The following is a 25,920-nucleotide window of genomic DNA, read 5'->3' as shown; positions in this document are numbered from 1 at the left end:
TTGGGTCCAGTTTCTTTTCATGTGAGTTACAAACTCTTATTTCTGAATGAAAACCCCAAATGTATATATGTTGCAAACTCAGTTTTCAACATTTTAATAATTCAAATGGCGTATTTGGAACAGCCTTAGTTGGAACTCGATTTAATATATACATATTCCCATGCTCTTGGAGAAACTTCGCAAACGGACAAGGTGTCTGTCCATTCTCAATGTATTTACCATAATATTCTCCACCGAACCGTTGTCTATTATTGTGTTTTTTTGGGCTACGACAACGGTTTTTAAAAACCGTTGTCTTTCAGCTGGTTTTATTAGAGCTATGACAACAGTTTTTTAAAACGTTGTCTTTTCTTAGGTTTTTATATGGTTAACGACAACGGGTTTACAAAAACCGTTGTGGTATAATTTTTTTTAAAAAAATTTGTAGTGTTATATACACTTGCAATAAAAGGGAGAAGAAAAAGAAAGAAAACCCAAACCCATTCCCACGCTACATCGCCCTCTTCCCCCCAAAATCCCAATCCGACGCCGCCGCTTCTCAATGCCAAGGAAAAACGGCCGACCACCGTGCGATCTAGCCATCAAATTCGCGACCTTGGTTCGCCAAGAAGACACCATTATCTTTTATCTGATCGAGAGAGCTACCCATTGCAACACGCAGCAAAGAAAGCGAACACAGTCTGATCGAGAGAGCTACCCATTGCTTTACCTTTCCCTTTCACAAAGCATAAAAGCGAACACAGTCTTTTGAGACCCTGCCCTCTTCCACCTCCGCCGGCGGTGGCGCTTCGAAACTCCTGCTTGTTGTCAAAAATCTCTCCGCCGTAATCGCGGAGTGCAAGCAGCCCATTCTTAAAGGCGTTAATCTTACGGTTCACGAAGGCGAGGTACCTAATTTAAGTTTTTCCCCCCTTGTGTGGTATACAAAATGATGTCGATATGGTTTATTCCATTTTGCTGCATATGTATTTTTTCCACCCAATTTGATGCAATTATGATAAACAGTTAAGTGGGGGCTAAGTTGGACGGGTATAGATGTTAAGTGGGCAAGATGATAGTTTGATAACGAAATGTAATTTATCTTTTCACAATTCTGCTGTGTAATCTTGAAGATCACAATATTATATACCGTTTTATGGATATTATGCGGAAAGACATTGACATTTTTGTTGCATTCAAATCGGCTTTATGAATTTAATTTGTGTTCCACGGTGATGTATTGCATCTGTTGGAAGGATTCGAGTTGAATATTTTTGTAATCACATGACCACTTTTATATTGTAGCGTAGGTGTTCGAGAATTTGCTTAAACTAGGTTTTTTTTTCCTTGCAAATTTTTGGCAAAACCTTTTTTTTGTTGATATTTTCTTTTTTCGATAAAGCATGTATATTTTTAGTGAGACGAATTAATAATGATGGTTGAGAGGGAAACTAAAACTATATATATATCTTTTATTGAACAAAAGTAAATATTGAGACAAATAAAGGTTTTACTCTAATTCTAGTTGTAAGCACATAGTTTTTCAGTTTCTTTGACTCCTAATTTGGTTGTTGGATATGAAAGGTTCATGCTGTGATGGGAAAGAATGGATCTGGGAAGAGTACATTCGCAAAGGTCGGTGCCTTTTTCGTGGTTTTTTGTGATTTAAATATTGTAGTTTCAGACGCATATAAAGAATGAGTCGAGAATGTTATATTTCTTGTCGAGCTCAAGTTTTAATTGCTTTATTTTATTGGGCTGAATTGAGCTCATACAAGCTGATTATATGAATTTTGGGTTAAGAACAAGTTTGAGTTATTCTCATTGAATATAAATCCTTCAAGCTTGTACTTTAGCTAGTCTGAGCAAGCTTCTTTGATGCGGATTTGAGCGGTAATTCCTTTGTTATGGTTGTTTTTCAAGTGTAGTTGTGTCACGTGATGGGCCTGATATGAATTTTTCATTCTTTATGTGCACAAAATTGAAGGTGACAGTGGGGTAGGAAATTTGCTTACTTTCAAGTTTACAGTCGGTAAAAAAGCTGTGGCGACGGTTTCTTGCAGGTATGTTTCTGCATATTTACGAAATAAATTAATGTCATTTTTGATAAAGCCATCGCCACAAAAATACAACGAATGAAGCTATGTAACACGAGCATTGTTGATAGATTCATCACAACATTGATGTCTAATTTTGTTGTTTACAACTCTTTTGAACACCAACTTAATAATGTTTGTACAATTGTTTTGAAGGATTTGACTCATTGATGGGTGGTTAGTGGTACGTATAATGGACAAAGATTGGATGGACCAAGATTGGATGTCAAAGAACAGGTTGTCACATGAATATGAGGTTGGGGTGGAGTATTTCTTGCAGTTTGCATCGCGAAACGCTAACAATCCGAATGCAATGCCTTGCCCATGTGCAAAATGTGGTAATCTAAAGACGAAAGTTATTGACACTATAAGGGCTCATTTGTGTTGTAATGGTATAGATTTAACATATCATACATGGATTTGGCATGGCGAAAGATCTAAGTTCGGGAACTCAATGAATGATAGTGATCGAGTAGGGCAAGATGAACGCAAATATTTTACCGAGGAACCTATAAGTATGGTACATGGTGCATATTTTAGTTATGCTAAGAATCCAAACCAATTCCATAAGCTACTTGAAGATGCCGAGAAACCTTTATATCCTGGATGTGTTAAATTTACAAAGTTATCTGCACTTGTGAAATTATATAACTTGAAGGCAAAATATAGTTGGAGTGATAAAAGTTTCACTGATTTACTTGGTTTGTTTGGGCAAATGCTTCCAGATGACAATGAATTGCCTTTATCTTTGTATGATGCAAAGAAAAGCTTATGTGCTTTAGGGATGGATTATGTGAAAATTCATGCTTGTCCTAATGATTGTATCTTATACCGGAAGGAGTATGAGGATTTTACCAGTTGCCCTATTTGCGGGATGTCAAGGTGGAAGTTGGGTAAAAATTCTACGATAAATGGAGGAGTTCCTGCAAAGGTCCTTTGGTACTTCCCACCTATTCCCAGATTTCAAAGATGGTTTCAGCAGAAGGTGATATATAAGGAATTAACTTGGCATGCTGATAAAAGAATTCGTGATGGATACTTGCGTCATCCGGCTGATGCACCCTCTTGGAAAGTAGTGGATCACAACTGGCCAAATTTTGCTTCCGAGCCAAGAAATCTAAGATTGGCCATATCAGCAAACGGCATGAATCCACATAGTTCGATGAGTTCTGCATATAGTTGTTGGCCAATTGTGATGATCACTTACAACCTTCCTCCAAGTTTGTGTATGAAAAGAATTTATGATGCTCACTTTGTTGATTTCTGGTCCCAAACAACCGGGAAATGATATTGATGTCTACTTAGCACCTCTAATTGACGAATTAAAATTTTTATGGGATAATGGTGTTGATACATATGATGCATATCGAAAAGAAATGTTCTCGCTTAGAGCTGTGTTACTATGGACGATCAATGATTTTCCTGCGTATGGGAACATGTCAGGTTGTATTGTGAAAGGATATCATGCATGTCCAATATGTGGTGAAGAAACATATTCGACGAGGTTGAAGCATAGTAGAAAAATTGTGTATACAGTCCATAGAAGGTTTCTTCCTACAAGTCATCCATATCGAAGGCAAAAGAAAGCATTTAATGGGAACCAAGAGTTTAAACTCGCACCAAAACCATTAACTGGGCATGAAGTTTTAGAAAGAGTTGAAAGAATTAATTATCGTCTGGGAAAAATGAGTGGGAAGCTTCAGTTGAAGGTAGGTGATGAGAAATCATGTTGGAAAAAGAAATCTATATTCTTTGAACTTGAGTATTGGAAACATCTACATGTTCGACATGTTCTTGATGTGATGCATATTGAAAAAAATGTTTGTGAAAGTCTCATCGGTACGTTACTTGACATTCCAGGAAAAACGAAGGATGGAGTTGCAGCAAGACCAGATCTCATGGAGATGAATTTGAGGACTGATTTGATACCAAAGATGGGGGAGAAAAGAACGTATTTGCCAGCAGCCTGTTATACTCTAAGCAAGTCTGAGAATAGAAAATTTTGCAATTCTCTGTTTGGAATAAAGGTCCCTACGGGTTACTCATCTAATATTAAAAACCTCGTGTCGATGAAGGACTTGAAACTTGTTGGCCTTAAGTCACACGACTATCACACTTTGATGCAACAATTGCTTCCAGTGGCCATACGAGGTGTCCTACCTAAACATGTTAGAGATACTATCACTCAGTTGTGTGGGTTCTTCAATGTGTTATACAATAAAGTGATAGATGTCTCAAAGTTGGATGAGATACAAAGAGAGATTGTGATGATATTGTGTTTACTGGAGAAATATTTCCCCCCATCTTTTTTTGATATAATGATTCATTTAACCGTTCATCTTGTACGCGAAATAAAATTGTGTGGACCGGTTTGGTTTAGGCATATGTATCCATTTGAAAGATTCATGAAGATATTGAAAGGCTATGTGCAAAATCGCAATCGGCCTGAAGGGTGTATAGCCGAACGTTATATTGCTGAAGAGGCTGTGGAATTTTGCTCGGACTACATGTCTAGTGTAGATACAATTGGTATCCCATCAATGCATCGGAGAGCACAACTCACTAAGCCTCTGTCTGGTTCAGTAATGCACTACACTAGTGATGATGAGTTGAATCAAGCACATCGTTATCTACTGGAAAATGATGTTGACGTTGAGCCTTATATCGAGTAATTTCTTTGACTTAGTAATACTTTCTTGCTATTCTTTTACATTCAATTGGTTAACTTATCCTTAATCATTTCATCAGGGAACACATGACATTTTTGGATGCAAAATTTCCCCATAAAGCAAAGTCCAAAAGGTGGTTACAAGATGAGCATAACCGAACCTTTATTAACTGGTTACGTGATACTGTAAGTTGTCTAAATATCAATATCATGGAGTTTTTTTAAAACTTAGGGTTAAATTTTAGCACTTTGTGAAATATAGGTTGCAAGTGCAGTTGGCAATTCCATTCGTGAAATTTCAGAAAAATTGAAGTGGGTAGCGCGCGGACCTAGCAAACAAGTGTTAAAATACTCTAGTTATTTGATTGATGGGGTCACTTATCATACAAAAGAGCGAGATGATGTACGAGTTGTGCAAAATTCCGGAGTAAGCTTAGTCGCAACGACAATGCAAGTTGCTAGTGCAAAGGATAAAAATCCAGTTGTGTCAGACATGATTTTTTATGGAGTTATTCAAGAAATATGGGAACTTGATTACCAAATGTTTCAAATTCCAATGTTTAAATGTAATTGGGTTGAAAATATTAACGGTATTAAAGTTGATGATCTTGGTTTCATGTTGGTAAACCTGAAGAGAATTGGATTCAAGTCTGACTCTTTTATCTTGGGCAGTCAAGCAAAGCAGGTGTTTTACATTGAAGATCCTCAAGATCCTGCATGGCATGTTGTACTTGCAAGTCCCAGAAGAGAGTATATTCACTACATGAATGGTGATGAATTGGAGAATGATGTATCCCACTATCAATGTTTTACGCGAGGGTTTATATCAATGGATGTTGATGGAATAGATGAAAATGAACCTCCATGCATTCGTGAACATTGTGATGGGTATTGGATTGACAATAATTAAGTGCAATCCTAAATGACTTGAACCAGCATGATAGGTTACATTCCTTTACTGTTCTGCATATTACATTTTCATGTAGAAAGAAAAATAAAGAACTGAGTACTAATTTTTTTATGACATGCATTGCATAATGCATTTTTCTGATTGCCTAACAAATTGTAAATGCTTGCAGGATGTCAAAGAACGAGAAGCCTAAACAGAATACTGCATATTCTGCCAATGACAATAGTTGTGGGGGCGAAACAGTTTTGGAATCTACAGAGACGGAAACAACAAAATCATCTAGAGGCCGTACACATTTGGATAGGCTTGTTAGGCAAAGGGTTCATGGAATCAGAAAGGATGTGAGGTTCAATAAATTGGGACAGCCAGTTGGAGAATTTGCAGGTGAGATGCAAAGTTATATTGGTGTTCTTGTTTGAGAAAAGGTAAAGATAAGTTATCAGACTTGGAAAATGGTTCTAAATGATGTCAAAGATTTAATATGGGAATCGGTTAATGTAAGTTATAATGTTTTGACTATTTTAATTATTTTTCATATGGTTATGATATGTTTAATGTTATGGGTTAATATGACTTCTACAGCTGACGTACAATGTTGATCAAAGCTGGAAGAAGGGATGTCTGAACTCTGCAAATAACAAGTGGCGACAGTTTAAAGCTTTTCTCACTCAAAAGTTCATTTTTAACAAGCGGGATCACACTGAGGATTTGAAAGAACCACCTACTGGGTTTGGTATTACACGAGATGATTGGAGTTCATTTGTAATCAGTCGCTTGTCTGATGACTTCATGGTAAGATTCTTAATTTGTTACTTTCAAATTAGTAGACCATAACAAATTATTTCAATTGACATATGATATATGTGGGCAATTTTCAATTAACTAGAAATTGCGTGATGAACAAAAGAAGAGAAGAAAGCAAAACATATACCCCCATCGTATGTCTCGCAAAGGATATGCACGTTTCGCCGACGAAATAGTAAGTATGAGAAACTGAGTTAATTCGAAAAGTTTACTAAGTCCATGCTATGTGATTTTTAAATTTGTTGATAACATACATATTGTTTGTAGGCAGATGAGTTATGTGACGATGATGATATAAATCGAGCAATTATGTGGAAGAAAGGACGAGTCAATAAGAAGGGTCAATATGAAGGCGATGAGTTGAAATCGGCAATAGAAAAGATTGTAAGCAAACAATACATGAAAATGAATAATTTTTATTCATTATAACTGTTTTTAGTAATTATCTTGTTCTTTTGTGCATGACAGGATGGTTATGTGCAACAAAAAATCGAGGGTACGTTGCAATATGAAGAGGGAAAAAATGATATCCTTACGAAAGCTCTGGATTCATATGAACATTCTGGTCGTGTGAGAGGTGTTGGAGGTCATATCACTCCAAGCATCTACTTTAATATTGGTAGAGTATGGAAGAGTCCTTTTGGTGATGACCATATATTTCTTAATCAAACAAAGGAGTTGATGGAGGCAAAGATATTAATCTCAAAACAAGATGCACAAATCGCAGAACAAAATGCACGCATATCAGATCAAGATGCACGCATACAGAGACTTGAAGAAATGTTCAAAAAGGGTGCAAGCAACTTTGACATTGAAGAAAAAGGTAGTTGCTTAGTAAAGTTGCATCCCATGAGTGACGATAAAATCAAAAAGGGTGCAAGCAACTATGCAACTTCGCATGATGATGACGTGAAAACTTTGAGCAATGCTGAGTTTCTGCAGGTATCTGATTATTGCAATTGTCCATGACTATGATTTGTATCAATTTATAACATGATTATTTGTCTTCTAGGGCAAGCCGGTTGCATTGGCATTGGAATCTAGGACCAACATTGTTGCCTACGGTACAATTGTCCATGTCAATGCGGATGATAAATTATTTCATGGTGTTCCATCCCCCATTACTTGCATGCACGTATCCATTGATAATGCTGTGGAAAAATTAGCACATTTGCCATTTCCAATTCCAAACGAATGTGATACTGTTGGTGATGCTGTTGGAACACATGTAGCTTGGCCAGCACACTTCGTAGTAATTCAAGATGAGGTAAATGTCAATTTATATTTAAATTTAAAGTATCATAAATAATTCAATATTGCAGCTAACATATGTACATTTGCAATGTTTAGAAGCTTCAAAAGAAGAAAAATGTCGACCACAGAAATAAGATTGGTTTGTCTTCAAGTGTGCCAAGATCTTTACATCTTTTGTATTGTTATTGTAAACGTGCTCTAACCGATGAACAAAATTTATCACTGCTTTTTTATCATGATTTATTTGACGAGAGTTACGAACTACTTCTGCACCTTGAAGACATCATTCCTTTCTATAGTTTGGATCCAATATCTGCCAATTGTATAGTTGTGTACATGTGGTAAATCTTCTTCTTTTGTTTGTTGACCACTTAAGCTGTATAAACTTAATTAATTTATCATATTCACATTATTCTGTTGGAAATTGTAAGCATCTGTATAAAAAGACAACAAGACTGACAAGTTTATAGTAGTGTCTCACGATCTTAATTTGTTTTCCACATTGCTTATCCACTTCATCCGTAAAAACCTTAAAGGCTTCATTTTTGTTATGAAGCATGTAAATATACATGTATCGTGAGTAATCATCAACGAAGGAGATGAAATATTTCGGACTTTGCATGTCCATATCTGGACAAAAAATATCTGAACGTTTGATTTCTAATATTTATGTACTCCTCTTCACACCCTTTTTATACATATTGGTCTGCTTTCCCTTTATGCAGTCCACACAAATATCAAAATCAGTAAAATCTAAAGTACTAAGTATTCCATCATTCACTAATCTTTTAATCCTCTCTATGGAGATGTGTCCCAATCTCCTGTGCCACGATATAGATGAATCTTCATTTATAACACATCTTTTAATACATTTTTGAACATGCATAGTGATATTATTATTTTGTAAAGAAATAGAGAAAAGACCATCAATCATTGTACCATTTACAACAATATTTGATTTATAAAATAAATTTATTGATTTATCCAAAAAATGAAAGGAATAATCAATGGGGTACAAGATTTGAAAGTGAAATTAAATTCCTAGAAAGACTAGGGACCTAAAATGTCTTTTCTCATTTTAAAATAAAACTACTATCCAATATAAGGCAACAAGTCTCAATAGCCTCCAAATGCGAAGACATCTTGTTTCTCGAATAGATGTTCCGCTCATTTTCTAGAGGTTCCTTAGGATTTACATACTCTACAAGGTATTTGTAACATGAATTATAGAACCAGAATCAATCCACCATGTGTTATAAATCATATCAATCATATTAGATTCATAACATACAAATGAAATATGAATATCTTTCTTTTCAAGCCAATCTTTAAATTTATGTGTCTTGTCCTTTTACAGAATAATCACTTGGATTCTTTCTTGATTTCATGTTGGGATGGAATTATTCATTTCCCTTTATTCTTTCTTGATTTCAGGTTGGGGTGGAATTATTCATTTCCCTTTTTCCTTGACTTTGGCCTGTTTCTTATACTTTCCTTGTGTAGTCATAGAAGCATTATCATTTTTTTCTATTAACAACTTTTTTCCTCTTGAACACACATGATCATTAATTCATTTATTGACCACTTATCCTTATGTGTGTTGGAGGAAATTTTGAAGGGTCCATATTTTTGTGGAATAGTGCATAAAATATAGTGCACAAGAAAAGTTTCAGACATTTCCACTTCAAGTGTTTTGAGTCGAGCAGTTATGTCCCGCATATTCATGATGTGCTCTCGCACACCTCTCACACTGATGAGCCTTGATAAAGAGAATTCCATAATTAGGAAGACGGAAAATACCTTATCTGAAGACTGAAATTGTTCATCAATAGCATTTAGAAATTCTTTGATATTATTATGATGATCGACGGAACGTCGTATATCAGCACATATTTTGGTCTTTATGAACCTTACTCAGAGTCGATTAGATCACTCCCATTTTTCATAAAGATCAACATCATCTGCAATGTTGTTTTCAACAATAACAAACAGTTCGTCTTTCCGTATAGCATATTAATCAATATCTTACACCCTAATTGAAGAAGAATTCTTTATTTTCATATTTTATAATTATCGCCCTTCAGTTCGGGAATGTCACATTTCATATCAGAAAAAATCGTCGGTTGCATAACTGCATAAAAATACAATATACTTATTATTATTTTTTTTAATTTTTTGAGGTAATATCACGTTTTACCAATGTAAATCACGTTTTAAAATTTTAGTGACATAAAATTTGCATGTAGGCTAAACTTTTAATTCAATAAGATTTTTCTGGAACTTTATGATAAAACTATCAAAATATGTTTTCTTTTAACTCCTGTGGGAAATTATTCGATACACATTAACTTACCAAATTTCGAAAACTTGGTTCCCAAGTATATACAATTTCAAAATTTATATTGGACTGGGTGGTTGAATGTAGACTACTTTCTTGTACATATTCATGATGTACCTATACTACGTTGAATTCATTAATTTCTTTGTTGAGCAAAAGTTATCTTGCGTGTAATATTTCTTCCAAATTTTATTGATATCCTATACTTAAGTTTCAAAATTATTGAATATATTGTACTAGATTTTCGAATTTCGTGTATTTATTGAAAATTCGAATACCATGTATAATTTAATATTTTCTAATTTATTTTTTTTACAATAATATCATAATACATTTTTATACATTTCTATATTTAAATAAATAAGTACATGGTCAAAAATCGTGGTTCTCACGGGTTAGATTTGTTCTGCATAAGTATTTCAGAAATATTGGCAAGTCTACGGTCTTTGGGCCGAGGAACCGATATTTCTCGAGAAGGCCAATTGACAAAAACCAGTGGTTTCAATGGAAGCCGTCTCATCAAATATCCATGAACTACCATGACAGTAAGAATCCATCTTACCTCAAGTCAAGAAGATCAGAACTTGGGAGAAAATCTGTTGAACATGTTAGACATGAACACGTGAGCAAAGACGAGTCCAAGAGGTAAGGACCAGGTAACGAGAATTCGATTTGTGCTTCTTGCTAGGAGGGAGTTTGGTGAAGCTTGGAGAGTGGCCCATCATAAAAGGTTTCTTAAGCTACTCATTTGGACACAAAAAGAAGGTTATTCATGGAACGAGCTGCTTCTAGGAGAAAGAAGCTTAGCTAGATGAAAATCAAATCTAAATTTGGTAGATCGGGTACGAAGAACAAATCTAGTGATGAATATAATGAATCAATTAGCGAAGAAGATGTGAAGGAACGCAGAACACTTGACTTTTGTGTGAGAAAGTTTTAAGTCTCCATAGATTGTGATACACGCATTGTCATATTTCTAGAGAATTTCAAACTAATGAAAGAAGAGCCCAGGGAGTTAGTGCATAAGGAATCACTGCAAGAAGAGATAAATATTAGTAAACTCCTAGAAGAAGGCTCGGGATTGGTCATCAAAGAGAATGGGTAGCAGGTAATTCCAAGGAATGAAATAAAGAAATGTTTTGTTCCTAAAGGAAAGATTTTTTAGAAGAAATGGAGATGTAATCATATTGATGGTGAGAAGAAGAGAAGTATGAATCAAAACACAATGATTCGAGGGAGTCAATTCAGAGACATGGTGGAGTCCACGGGATTTGGGCCGAGGAACCGACACATCTCAAAGAAGATGATGAATTTTAAGCTAAAGAGACAACATGTTACTGTAAAATCTTTTTACTAGACCAAGAGGAGTGTATAATCCCCAAGGAATTTAACTCTTCAAAAACCGAAGGAATCCTGGATCATTATCAAGCGTTCTCGGGATATCATATATTGTACCTAGCTCAAAGATTGGTAATCGAGAGTAGTAATGACTAAAATTATTTTCAAGGAATTCGCTGTAGTTGCAACAGCCAAGGAAAGAACATATTTCCAGTAATTGTTGCCCAATTTAGAATTTCAAGAAACTCGAGACACGAAAATGATACAGTAATAAAGTATGGATTAGTCCTACAGGCTATCAAAGAAGTTGAAATGTACGTGATCTTACGGATTGGGGTTTTGGTTCCAGTGAGTTGAAGAAAATGAAGAACAGAAGGGATTTAGAGCTTGCTTTATGGATTTCTGAGACGAAATGAGTGTTTAGGCCATTCAATTGCTTTGATTCCAACACCACCACCAAATCACCGTTCCATCATCAAATCCCAATCCAACAACAACACTCCACAATACTTCACAGGAAAAATAAATAAAGCAAGCCTAAGATGTAAAACACCGATTCTTTTCAGGAGATAAGAATTTTGATGCTAAGGCTAATTTTGGGATAAATAAACCAAGATCTAAAATTTGATATGATACAGATATCAATAAAGATCTAAGATTTGATATGATATTGATATCAGATAAAGATCTAATATTTGATATGATAATTATCCTAGATTTAAAGTTTAATTTAAAAGTTCAAACGCGAGGATAATACACAATCATGATAGCAGTCACATCTCTATAAATAGGAGAAGCTCCCATTCAGAATTTACACCTCATTTACACATCAAATTTTTGGTTTTGCTCTCTAATTTTCGAAATTCCCTTCCAAAAATTCTGCACGAGTTATCAAAATTCTGTCCATGTTCAGAAATTCATTTCTCTCGCTCGGGTAGAAGGAATCCGATCTCCACTGTTCAGAATATGCTTTCATATGTTTATAATAACATATCCAAATTTCAGCCAAATCAAACGGTTAGTTTTTTGTTTATAGCCTTCGTAAGAAAACTGCTCATATTCTGCGCGAAAAAAAAACATACCTACGGTTTTCCTCTATAAACATGATAAAACAACTTAAAACCCGATCTTCACCGTTCATAACTTTTTCGACGTACTTTTGAACATACTGTGAAAATTTGAGCCCGATCCAACGGTTCAATAAGGCACAATGAATTTTTCAAGACGGCTGATTTTTCGGGCGATGGTGTAGCTGCGTCTTCGAAGTGCCAGTTGCACGATTCTTCTATGGTTTTCGAATTCTTCATGTTTTCTTCCAGGTCCAAGGTAAGTGGGTTTTTGTTATACTATAATACGCACACTTGTCCTTCATAAGTGCGCTTTTGTTATGTATATATTCTTTCGTAAGTGAGTTTTTGTTGCCACATCTTTTCTTTGAAGTTTGCTTGCGTTTAAAAAAATTATAATTTATGTACGAATCTCCCTTGAGTTTTTGAAAGTTCGTTCGAGCATAATACCTTGTTCATTATATATTTTCTTCAAGATTTGTCAAGTTATTATGTTCAAAGCACTGTTAGGATTCAATTGGATATGGGAAAGGATTTCCGAACTATGATCCTTATACGGTGGGATGGTTACCGTTGTACGACTTCACTCCATAGAGGATTAACATATTGGACATGACCTCACTCTTTAGAGGATTATTATATAGGAGACTGATATCAGGAAACCATGGAATTGAGATGACTTTCAGTGCTATATGAGTATGCTAAACAAGTATGATGTACGAATATGATATGTGATGACATGTTATGATTATGAAGTATGAGTATTCGTTATTATTCAAGTTACGATATGCTATGTAAAATTTGAATTCAAGTATATGTATATGTTGTTTCGTGTCTCGAACAGCACCCCCACTTGCTGAGTATTTCCCAAAATACTCACCTCTTACTTCCTCTCCACCCATATAAGAACGAAGAGCAAATGGATGAAGATGAGCAAGAGCAATTTTGGGGATGGTAGAAGATCCCAAGTTATTCCAGAAGTTTTAAAGCTTAGTTTAAGTTTATCGCTTCCGCACTATTTAAAACATTTTTAATTAGTTTATTTTGGTATTTAAGTTGTAAAGACGATTTTTTTGTTGATTATGAGAAATAAATTGGTTTTGGTATATACTGTACTACAAGGCTTGTTGTTTGACGATTATGTTATTGTTGAGCAACGTCGACGTCGACTAACCCCGGTCTCGGGGCGTGACATTTAAGTGGTATCAGAGCCGCCAGGTTTATAATCTAGTTGGGGAAAGTTTTACCAGAAGGATAAAAAAAATCAGACAGATTTTTGCAAAGAGCCGATCTAGTCTCCTTCAGAACGACCCAACGAGTAATATCCATAACGAAGTTGAGAGGCATTGTCCGAAAACGCAAAATTCCTTCGTTTAGGCATCTAAAATCGCGTATTTCCATTTTAGAAAAGTTCGTATATCCTATAACTTTCTGAAGAAAATTACAAATTCGATTATGTCAACTGTTCTGGAATTCTCTCAACGTTTTCTTTCAATCCATATGTTTATCTCCAAACCTTCCATTTTTGGAAAATTTCTCGAAAAATCTCGTTCAACGCATTTCTTGTAGTGTTTATCGGATTTTTATGGAATTAGATTAAAGAAACAATTAGCATTGACCTATATTGTTGGGATTGTATCTATCTGAGATAAGATGACATAAGCTTCTGACTTAAGATGAAATATTTGATTCGGGGACAATAAATTATTAGTATGTGAAAATCTGAGATAAGAGTTATAAGTTTCGAATATTCTAATGTAGAAGTTGGTTTTGGGTAATAATTAAATGTGTGAACATTAATTAGGGTTCTTAAGAATGCTAAGCGTTAACTTTAAATATGTATGATTTTGGAATATCTTGTTTAAAATGAAGTTGGGGGACAATATCTTAAGGTTAAGAAATTTATATTATTTTGGAATAACTAGTAGATTACGACCTTATGTGAATAAAATAAGTGATGAGATATTGCTGGATATTGAGGAAAATATATCATAATAAGTTTTGACTTTTGTTACGGTACTAAGAATGATTCAAGGATAAAGTCATTCAATAAAAATAGTTTATGTTGGAGCTCTCTAAGATCATTATCTTGTTGAAAGTAAGATTTAGCACAAGAATTAATTGAGGATTAATTTTATTCGTACAAGGTTGAATAAAATTTTATTTTATGACGACTGAGTTATAATTTTTGAGATTTAAATCAATAGGCTATAGATTGATATTGAGTTAAGTTCCAAGATTTTATATGGGTTTTAAGTTTTGAGGTATGTAAATATTGGGTTACTGTAAGTTGTTGTAGATTCAATGATTCTAATAATTCTTGTTCAATAGGAGTATTATAATTGAGGTGTAGCAATATAAGTAATAATAAGAAAATATTGTTATACAAGTATAATTCAAAGTATGAGTAAGTCAACACTTTAGTTATTAAGATGTCTGACAAAAATCATTAGGATGTGATTTAGGAATTTTAGATGATTTTCTAATCATACTGAAAGGAAGCCACGTGGGATAAAGAATGCGAGAAGAATATTCTTATATTCAAAGATCAAGCCAACCCAAGTTTCGAGAACGAAACTTTCCATAAGGTGGGAGGGATGTGAAACCCCGATTTTTTTCAGGAGATAAGAATTTTGATGATAAGCCTAATTTTGGGATAAATAAACCAAGATCTAAGATTTGATATGATACTGATATCAGATAAAGATCTAAGATTTGATATGATATTGATACTAGATAAAGATCTAAGATTTGATGATAATTATCCTAGATTTAAAGTTTGATTTAAAAGTTCAAACGCGAGGATAATACACGATTATGATAGCACTCACTTCTCTATAAATATGAAAAGCTCCCATTCAGAATTTACACCTCATTAATCCTAATTTCAGTCTTCTTCGCTTCGAACCACGCCGCGCCGCCGCCATTCCATGCACCGCCGCAGCCGTTCCACCACCGAGAGAGAAGAAGGCGGGACGAACAACACCACCACTACCACCACCATTCCAAGCACCGAGAGGGAAGCTGCGACTAGAGATACACCACGTTCGCTTCGAACCACCAACACCACCGCCGTTTCACTCACCGAGAGGGAAGCAAAACACCACCACCACCACCGTTCAAAGCACTGAGACGGAAGAAGCGACTGAGATACACAATTGCCGTCCTCTACGCCTTTGTTTCTTCTCCATTTTGACTGGAATGATATTGCTTTACCTGTGTTAGTCCAGTCACCAGTTTCCCGAGGTATGGTATTTATTGGAATGATAATTGGTTAATTTCTTGTTGTCGACTTGTTTGTCCGTCTCTGGGTTCTTAATTTTCGGCACATGTGAGAGTAATTCAAATCAAAATTAATCAGGAACAATGTTGCTTTATTTTCATCAATAGGTAGTGTTCTTTCATTTTTTGTGCGTTCAAGAAATTAAATTGAAAATGACATTATTAAATGTAATATTTTCAAGTTTAGATCAAATTTATTGTTATATATTTCTGGTATTTTGCTGTATTGAAATGGATAAATCTTGGATTCACTCGGATAGAATGTCAAAATAGTACGAGGAGGGTGTGGAACAGTTTAGAGGAGGTTGTTTAGAGAATCCCCATATTGACCCCAATTTAATTCATTGTCCTTGTTGCAAATGTAAAAATCTTAAAAAAAGACCAGCTAAGTCCATTCGAGAGCATCTTTATTTCCACGGTTTTAGTCAAAATTATGTGAATTGGATTTGGCACGGTGAGTCTGCTGAAAGTGACAAAGTAAAGGAGCACCAACAAGGAGCCAATTGGTAACTATCACGGAGACTTTGAAACCACTAATATGTGTGAGGCAGCATATGATAACTATACAGAAAATCCAGAAGCGTTAATGGAATTTTTGAAGGAAGCAGAGAAACCTTTGTATAATGGATGTAAGCGTTACACAAAGTTGAGTGCAATTGTGAAACTATACAACACCAAAGCAAAGCATGGAATGAGTGACGCTCTATTTTCCGATCTACTAATGGATTTTGGGAATATGCTACCAGATAATCACAACTTGCCAACCAAAATGTATGATGCAAAAAAGACATTAGTTGTTTGGCGTTGAGTTATGAAAAGATTCATGCTTGTTCCAATGATTGCATTCTTTATAGGAAGCAATATAAAGACTGCGTAAACTGCCCTAAATGTGGCTTGTCATGGTGGAAGCTAACCAAGAAGAACGTCGAGAAGAAATGTGTTCCTGCAAAGATGTTGTGGTATTTCCCTCCCATACCAAGATTTAAGCGCATGTTTAAATCTCTACATACCTCCAAAAATTTAACATGGCATGCAGAAACCACAGGAGTTCCCGGTCAGTTACGTCATCCAGCTGATTCACCATCTTGGAAGTTGGTGGATCATATGTGGCCCTACTTTGAAAGTGAACCAAGAAATCTTCGCCTGGCACTTGCAGCTGATGGAATTAATCCTTATAGCAACCTTAGTAGTCGGTACAGTTGCTGGCCAATTATGTTGGTCACCTATAATCTGCCTCCAAACATGTGTATGAAGAGAAAATTCATCATGCTAATTATGCTCATTTCAGGGCCTAAACAGTCAGGAAACGATATAGATGTCTATCTTGATGTGTTAGTTGAAGATTTGCAACGATCGTGGGATGGAGTTGATGGTGTCTATGATGCTTATCGAAGACAATTTTTCACTCTTAAAGCAATCTTATTATGGACCATCAATGACTTTCCAGCCTATGGTAACCTTAGTGGATGTACTACACATGGTTATTATGCATGCCCAGTATGCAAAGAAGATACTTGTGCAAAGCATTTGGAAAATGGGAAGAAAATGTCATTTGTAGGTCATAGACGATTCCTACCACGGTTTCATCCATATCGGAGGCAAATGAAAGAGTTCGATGGTATGGAAGAACATGGAGAATCATCTACACCATTATCTGGGGTTGCTTTGTTTGACAAGCTTTCTGACATAAGGTGTGTTTTCAGAAAGAAGATTAGTGTAAAAGGTAAAAAAAGAAAGAATGCAAAGGACAATAATTTGGAAGATAGTAAAGAAGAAAAAGATTTTGGATTAAAAGATTTCAGAAAATGTTGGAAGAAGAAATCAATTTTTTTCAATCTTCCTTATTGGAAACACCTGCATGTTAGGCATTGTCTCGATGTGATGCACATAGAGAAAAATGTCTTCGAATATCTCATTAATGCTTTGATGAATGTTAAAGGAAAAACCAAGGACAATGTGGCAGCTAGGTTGGACATGGTTCAAATGGGAGTTAGGCCTGAATTGGCACCTAAATTTGGTGAAAAAAGAACATATCTTCCTCCTGCTGCATGCTCATTCACAAAAAAAAAAAAGTTACAAGTTTGTCAGTCGATAATGGATATAAAAGTCCCAGAAAGTTTCTCATCGAACCTGAAAAATATTGTGTCCTTATCTGAGTTGAAATTGATTGGCTTGAAATCTCATGATTGTCATGTTCTAATGCAGCATTTCCTGCCAATACTCATACGTGATGCATTACCAAAACATGTTAGATATGCCATCATAAGATTATGCTTCTTCTTCAAAGATATTTGTTGCAAGGTGATAGATGTAGCCAAGTTAGATAAGCTGCAATCTGACTTGGTTGTTACACTTTGCTTATTGGAGCAGTATTTCCCCCCTTCTTTCTTCGATGTCATGCTTCACTTAACAGTTCATCTTGTTCGAGAAGTTCGATTATGTGGACCAGTGTACTTCCGGTGGATGTACCCGTTCGAAAGATCCATGAAGGTGCTTAAGAGTTATGTAGGCAGTCGAAAACATCCTGAAGGTTGCATTGTTCGGAGATATTCAGCCGAAGAAGCAATTGAGTTTTGTTCGGAATACCTAAATGACCTTGATCCTATTGGGGTCCCTCAATCAAATCGCGATCCCAAATCAAACATTCCTGGCTTCTTAGCATGCAAAACACCAATTATAGTGCCACAAGTTGACCTTCAACAAGCATATTTGACTGTGCTGGAAAATACAGAAGAAGTATCTCCCTACATTATGTAAAAGTGTATTTCATTAATCTATGATTCTGCACCCATGTGATTGTAAATATTTAATATCCAACACAAATTGCTATATAAATATTTCCACAGTGAACATAAATATTTCCTGAAGTCAATGTTTCCGAAAAAAGAGAAAGATGAAAGGTGGATACAAGATGCTCACAATAAGAAGTTCATTGACTGGTTTCGTGCAAAGGTTAGGTGGATAAATATGCTTTATGCATTTTGAGGTGAACAGTTTGTAGCTAGTATTTTAATCACCCTATTCTAATTGTATAAATGTCAGGTGGATGCTTAAATAGATAGCTGCAATGGTGGAACGACATCAACATTGACATGGCTGGCTCATGGTCCACGTGGGCAAGTCATTAAGTATAGTAGTTACTTGATAAATGGCAATTTATACCAAACAAAGGCACGGGATGATGAGAGAGTTTGCCAAAACAGTGGGGTTTCTCTAGTTGCTAGCACCATGCTTGTCTTTAGCGCCAAAGATAAGAATCCCTTGATGACTGATGTGACTTTCTATGGAGTGATTGAAGAAATATGGGAGTTGGACTATCATCAATTTCAAGTTCCTCTTTTCAAGTGTGCGTGGGTTGCAAATGACAAAGGAGTAATCAACAATGATGAATGTGGATTCACCTTGGTCAATATGAACAAAATAGGGCACAAGAATGACTCATTTGTCCTTGCAAGTCAAGTTAATCAAGTCTTTTATATTGATGACCTATTACAAAAAGGGTGGTCAATTGTACTCCCTGTGCCAAATCGATGTTACGAGGGAGATGATGATGGTTGGACTAGTATTCCTGTTTCTCGACCAATTGATGATGTTGATACTCATTGTATTCCGGCTCATGAAAGTTACTTTAGATCAGAAACTGAGGGTGGCTAGGGAAACGAACAAGAAAAAATGATGTTTTTCACTTTTATGTCATGTTTTTTGTTATGCTATGAACATAACCTCATTGCTATTATTTATGTCATGTTTATTATTTATGTCAGGTTTCTACAAGTCATGTTTATTATTTATGTTATTATTGTTTCTGTTATTATTTATGTCATGTTTATACATGTCTTATTAGAATTATTGTTTATGTTATTTTAATGGTTAATGTTATTGTGTAGGTTTTAACATTGGTTTCATTCATGTAAATATGCAGAAAAAAGCTCAATGGGTCGTAAAAAAAAGGAATCAAATGCTACAGTTGAGATGATACAAGGAGTACATGATGATAAGCCAAATGAAGTTACTAATGCAGAGCACCCTATATTTACTGATGGAGAAGAACATCTTGTAGATGTGCAGAGGAACAAGCGAGGCCTTACGTTGATGGGTAAACTAATTGCTACTGCTAGATAGGGGAAAAAAGCAAAGATTGATTATGATGACATGGGGCGGCCAGCATACAATGCAAATGGAAGGGCTTTACAATCATACATTAGTTCTATTGCTAGAGCCATGGTGCCAATCAGTATAAAGTCATGGTCTGAAGTTTCAGAAAACATAAAACAAAAACTGTGGGAAGAGATCTCGGTAAGTACAAGCTTCAATTTGAATTTACAGTCATACTTGCACCTCTAACTAATCTGTTTTTGTTGCAGAATGTCTTTGAACTAGCGTCACAAAGTGAGTATGCTATGATGAATTCAGCATCTCAGAAGTGGCGAGATTTCAAAAACAAATTGACTAGTAGATTTGTTTGGCCGAACAAAGATAATCTTGAAAAGTTGATTTCTCCACCAAGTCAGTATCAACTCTCAATAGCAGATTGGAAAGCGTTTGTGGAAGCGAGACTGGATCCATCATGGGATGTACTTTAATAATTGATATGTTTCCTCACGAATTTATTAAATTCAATACTTAACTGAGCCAACATAATGATGTAGGTTACTCATGAAAAACAAAAACAACGGACCATGCATTGTAATATCACCACGGAATGTCTCGCAAGGGTTACATTGGCTTGGAGGCTGAACTGGTAAGAAACAAAGCAATATATTTGTAATTTTTGGCATGTTCTTCATGTTATTAAACATATGAATTTTGAAATTGTAGCGGAACAAAAACTTGGTTGCTGAAGATGAGGAAGTTGATAGATCTGTGCTTTGGTGTAAAGCTCGAGAAGACAAATCTGGCAACATAACATGTTCGGAGACATCAGAAGTAGCTGAAAAAATTGTAAATGTTTAGTTTTATTCAATCGCCATATTGCCTATATAAATAACACTGTAATTTGTGAATTGATTTGTCATGTCTCCAACTGTAGGATGAATTGTTGAAAAAGAAAGGCAAAGGAGAGTTCAAATCTTCTGGAATGAATGACGTGTTAACCGCTGCCTTAGGAAGCCAAGAACACTATGGAAGGGTTCGAGGTGTGGGAGGTTTCGTAAAACCACAAGTATACTTTAAAACTCCAAGAAAGAAGAGAGAAACAATCTCAAAAGCTTTGATTGAAAATGTAAAAGCACAATCAGAGGAGACTAAAAGTTTGAAATCTGAATTGGAGATGCTGAGGTTTCAACTTGCTGCTGTGATTCCATTAATCAATGATCGATCTTCTGAGACTGTAGCATCAAACAAGTTCTCAGGAGTGAAAGACACAAAATTGTCAGATGATGTGGAAGAAGTTTATGATTGCGGCACTTCAAATACGAAGGTTGTATGTCTCTGAATTTAATGTCAATTAAATTCTATTCACCTCCATATAAAAATATATCATGTCTTTTTGTTCTTGAAAGGAGAAAAAATGTCACCTGGCTGTAAAAGAACGCGAAAACGTGGTGGCTTATGGCACAATAATATCATAAGGAGGTCCAAATGTTATGATTCACCATGTTCCACTTGGGGAAGAGAACTTCAAGGTATCTATTGATGTTGTCTTAGATGAAAAAGCACAGCTTCCGATCCCAATTAAGTTTGGACCAACAATCATCAATGATGCTGTTGGAGTCATTGTTGGTTGGCCTAAAGAGTTGGTTATTTTTCCAACGACAAAGGTACTTTAGGTTTTCATTTGACTTTGTGTTTGCAATTGTCAGATATGTTGCTTGAACAATTTTTTATTTTAAAATACTTGTATGAATAATATTTTTAATTGTAGAGGAAGGGGAAACCTCAATCATTTTCGCTTGCGGATGTTCCTGGTCAGCGCGACAAGTTCAAAAAAATTGAAAAAACATTACCCATGTCGTGCAAGTATATCTACTCTCATGTTGTTAGATTGCTGAATGAATCGGATACCATATACATTGAGTTTGAGGACGCTACGTTTGGACATCCTAAAAGCATATTGTTGCTAAGAGAAGATATCTTACGCTTTATTGAGATGAGGGAGATAGGTTCCAGACAAATTTTAGTTTACATGGGGTATATATAATGTCTAACTTACAATATTTGTGCATTTATATGATATTTTTTGTGGTACTTGTTCATATTTTGAAAATTTTCTAAACGATATATTTGTGCATCTATATCTTGCAGTCACCTCTACAAATATTTGAAGGAAAAAGACAAGGCTGATTATTTTTCGTTTGTGGATCCCGATAATATACCTACATGCCCGATTGGCACAGATGGCCGTGACTTATCACAACATATTGCTAACCAGTTGGAAGCAGTGTGTAGAGATAGCATCTGCCTCATCCCATACAACACTGGGTAAGATTTTAGTTATTTATAGATTTCTAATTCATGATAGTCAATGCTGTAATTTCATTTTTTCAGGTACCATTGGATCTTGACTATCGTCAACGAAGATAAGAATATGATATATTTATTGGATTCTACGTCTAACAGGAACCAAGATGATACATGTAAAACTATTGTGACAAAGTAGGTAGTAGCTTATGTTGATTTTGAATACATTAACTTATAAATATGCAAAAAAATAACTTCTTACTTTTTAAAATGTAGTTGGGTGAAGATGTACAATGTCTCGAAGGGTATTTCTAAAGGGCCAGGTTTTAAAATATTGACGGTATGTATCATACTTATTTATGAATACATGAATTGATAGTGGTTATTAATTAGATTGTGATTGTTGCATTAACTTTTCAATTCCATTAGGGTAATCTAAAACAAAGTGGTTCTGTTGAATGTGGATATTGTGTGATGAGGTACATGAAAGAGATAGTCGATTGCGATGATCCACAGTTGGAGAAGATAATGAGTTTCTTCTTGGGATAAATTTTTTGATTGATTGGGATGAATTGTTGCCATTAAGATATATTTTATTGTTGAGATAATGTGTTGCCATTGAGATATATTTTATTGTTGATATAATTGCTTGAGATGAATTATTGTCATTGTGATATATTTTATATTAGTGATATTTTAGCTGAACACAGTAACTTGTTTGCCTTTGGATTCTGCAGATTTTATATTAGTGAAATATGGATTTTGTGTTCAGATTTTAGCAGTACCGTAGCTGCTAAAATCTGAATACAAAATCCATATTTCTAAAATTCAGATTTTGTATGTTGGATTCTGCAGTGTGAATAACCACTGATATTAGTGAATAACCACTGATGTTAGCCGAGTCAGAAACCATAGGCTCTTCAATGAAAAGTTTCATGAATTGGTAGCCGATTCAGAAACCATATCATCCTGAATAACCACTGATATTAGTGAATTGGGTCTAGAAATTGGAAAGTTTCATGAATTGGTAACTCTTGAAAACTATACAGATCCCCATGATTCTTCAAATCCGTACCATTGCATAATATTGCTTTTACCTATCTTCTTCGTTCATTTTCCTTTGTTGTATCTACAGAGAGTTCTTAAATGCTTTAATTAAGTTCCATGTACTTTTAGTTTGTAGTTACAGTAATACAAATTGAGATACAAAACTGTTATGGAATTGTTAACTTGGTGAACTTAGCAATGAAAAGTCCACTGATAAACGAAGTTGATGGATCGAAACGCAGTGTCTTTGGTATTCTTGCAAGGGTAACCCTTTGCATCTTCTATCTCTACCAATTCTGTAAAAACGGTTTTCCTTCTTGCATAGCTTTATATCCAAGTTGTCATCTTCATGTCTGCACTGCCATCGTTAGCTTGTAGCCGAGAAATGGAAATGCATATTTTGTGATTTTTGGACTTTTCTGCCGAGAAATGGTACATTCACATTAACCAAAAACAACTCAAAACAGAAATTCTAGACATTTTTTGGTTATGTGATTTTTGGACTTTTCTGTCCAAGCATCTGTGTTTTCAGTCGAGAACTGGTACAGTCATATTGTATGCTGATGCACAATCAGATTTTCCTTTGAGCCGATTCTTGGTTGCATGCTTCATTAATCTGTTTCTCAGTTTTGTGAAGTTCTCACACATGGCTGTTAGCATATCTGTAATTTTTGTTCATTATATCTCCATTTTTTTATTTAAGTGCCAACATATATGTAATATGTTCAGATTCCATCAATTTAAATACTTTTTAAATATATATCTGTCAATTTTTATTTAAAATAGAATAATTTAATGTATTTTCTTTTTTAAATTTCAGTTTGCAGGATGCATCAAGAACCAATTTTACAACAAATCTCAATATGATGAGGTCAGAAGTGAATGGAGTGAATTTGTCTACTCCTATGTAGGTGATTAAATGGATGTTGTATGTTGGGATAAATATTTTGTTTGTCATTGTGGATTTTTGGATATACTTTTGGTTTTGTGGATATATTTTTGGGTTATTTGTGGATTGATGAATATGTAATTGTGTATTCGTGGATCTTCATCATTTTTAGATGGATAATTTATGAATTTAATTATATTAGTGTATTAAGTCATATATTGCGAAGTCTTTTTTTAACAATTACTTCATCAAAATAAAAAATAATGAAGTGTAACAGATAAATTACTTCGTTGTTATTTGCAAATTGTGAAGTAACATAATATTAAATACTTCGTCAATAAGAAATCAGACGAAGTGATAGAATTAATTTATTTCACCATTGTTCTGTAAAAACGAAGTTGTTTTGCGTAATTACTTCACCAAAATACAAATTATTGAAGTCTTTCGAACCACTTACCTCGTTACTAAATGTAAATTGTGAAGTAACATAATATAAAATACTTCAACAAATAGGATAAATGCTGAAGTTATAGATTATATTTACTTCAACAAATGGGATAAATTGTGAAGTTGTTTGCGTCTATTACTTCACCAAAATACATAACTACGAAGTCTTTCAGATGAATTACTTCGTCACTCAATGTAAATTGTGAAGTAAAATATTATAAACTACTTCGCTAAATAATAATTAAGACAAAGTTATATATATTCTATTACTTTACTATTTACAAAAATCGATGAAGTAAAACACATTTCTTACTTCGGCACCGTTCCAATTCCGGACCGGTTTTCGAAGGAAAACCGGTCAAAGACTTCAGTAATTTCAATCATACAACTTCGGTTATTATGCAAAGTAAAAGGTACATCTATTACTTCACGTCCATATACTTCGGCAATTAACTACCTTATTACTTCATTGAATATGCGAAGTAAAAAGCGATTTTTCTACTAGTGAAAGTGACCAAATTTTGACCAATCACTATGAGGGAGTATGACCAGCATATAGCCTAACATTATCATGGTCAAAACCAACAACCAATAAGCAAAGAAAGATGCATGCACACAAATATCTGCTTAAGAAGAATGTTGTGAACCAGGTGAAATGCATCATGCAATTTTAAATATAAAGAGAACATAACAACTGTTAAAGATTCATTGGCTCATTGTAAAGCTGTTATGGGGAGTTCGGCCAAAATATGGTATGTCAAAAAATTGTCTTAGTAATACTTGCCACCAACAAAAAAAGTTTTGGTAAAGGGCGTACCATTTTTGTTTGATTGTGGCAGTAATATTTTCAATTTTTCCTCGATCTTATAAAAGATTTTAGCAGCCGGTGGAGGAGTTTCTAGAGTTGTGAGTAGATCCATAGCTCGAAATAGATGCAACAAATTTGGTAAGGCATCAAACTCCCCCGTCAGGCAAATGATAATTACAAATACAAGAAGGCCAACTAATGGCTGAAAAAATTCAAACACATTAGTTAGGTAAAGTAAACGAGATGAGCGAGCCAAGGAAGTACTTTATCTAAAAGATGCATGAGACTGAACAAGGGGAGTATCCAATAGAGAGGCAAGAAAGGATGTTGTAACATCATAAGAACCAATATGAAACGATGGTAGATATGGATGGGGCAACAACTTCTGATGATAAATTTGGTGCAGCCAAAGTGATCAGAGATGGGGGAATTGTAGCAATCATAGACCTGGATAGCATCAGCGGCAAGCTCGGAACGAATGATTGGTCGTGACTAAAAACAACTACAAACATATAAAGGTTGTACGAGGAATTCACAGGTTAATAGAAATTGTCAAGTCAAGGCCAACCAATGGCCAACTTGCTATAATCATGA

At 34.9% G+C, this 25,920-nt stretch overlaps 3 protein-coding genes and 1 long non-coding RNA gene across 4 annotated transcripts; all 4 read left to right on the top strand.

The window, feature by feature from the left end:
* The first annotated feature begins 1,879 nt into the window (after positions 1-1,879).
* Positions 1,880-15,679, top strand: LOC142544458 (uncharacterized). The gene is made up of 9 exons (XM_075651502.1): positions 1,880-2,042; positions 5,823-6,150; positions 6,236-6,445; positions 6,540-6,632; positions 6,725-6,841; positions 6,926-7,399; positions 7,470-7,724; positions 7,808-8,052; positions 15,346-15,679. The coding sequence occupies exons 2-9, from the start codon at positions 6,106-6,108 to the stop codon at positions 15,677-15,679; spliced, it is 1,773 nt and encodes a 590-aa protein (XP_075507617.1). The 5' UTR covers positions 1,880-2,042; positions 5,823-6,105.
* LOC142544459 (uncharacterized) lies at positions 2,269-3,363 on the top strand. The gene has a single exon (XM_075651504.1). The coding sequence runs from the start codon at positions 2,269-2,271 to the stop codon at positions 3,361-3,363; it is 1,095 nt and encodes a 364-aa protein (XP_075507619.1).
* Positions 15,680-16,274: 595 nt separating the features above from the next.
* Positions 16,275-19,858, top strand: LOC142544457 (uncharacterized). The gene is made up of 5 exons (XM_075651501.1): positions 16,275-16,507; positions 16,591-18,472; positions 18,624-18,688; positions 18,799-19,358; positions 19,659-19,858. The coding sequence occupies exons 1-5, from the start codon at positions 16,275-16,277 to the stop codon at positions 19,856-19,858; spliced, it is 2,940 nt and encodes a 979-aa protein (XP_075507616.1).
* A 2,188-nt stretch (positions 19,859-22,046) lies between these two features.
* LOC142547646 (uncharacterized) lies at positions 22,047-22,642 on the top strand. The gene is made up of 3 exons (XR_012820708.1): positions 22,047-22,156; positions 22,223-22,330; positions 22,565-22,642. It is a non-coding gene; the product is annotated as an uncharacterized LOC142547646 (long non-coding RNA).
* The last annotated feature ends 3,278 nt before the right edge of the window (positions 22,643-25,920 follow it).

The sequence above is a fragment of the Primulina tabacum genome, chromosome 5 (assembly GCF_025594145.1).
Source record: "Primulina tabacum isolate GXHZ01 chromosome 5, ASM2559414v2, whole genome shotgun sequence".
NCBI classification, from domain to species: domain Eukaryota; kingdom Viridiplantae; phylum Streptophyta; class Magnoliopsida; order Lamiales; family Gesneriaceae; genus Primulina; species Primulina tabacum.
This window is presented reverse-complemented; position numbering and strand designations above follow the sequence as displayed.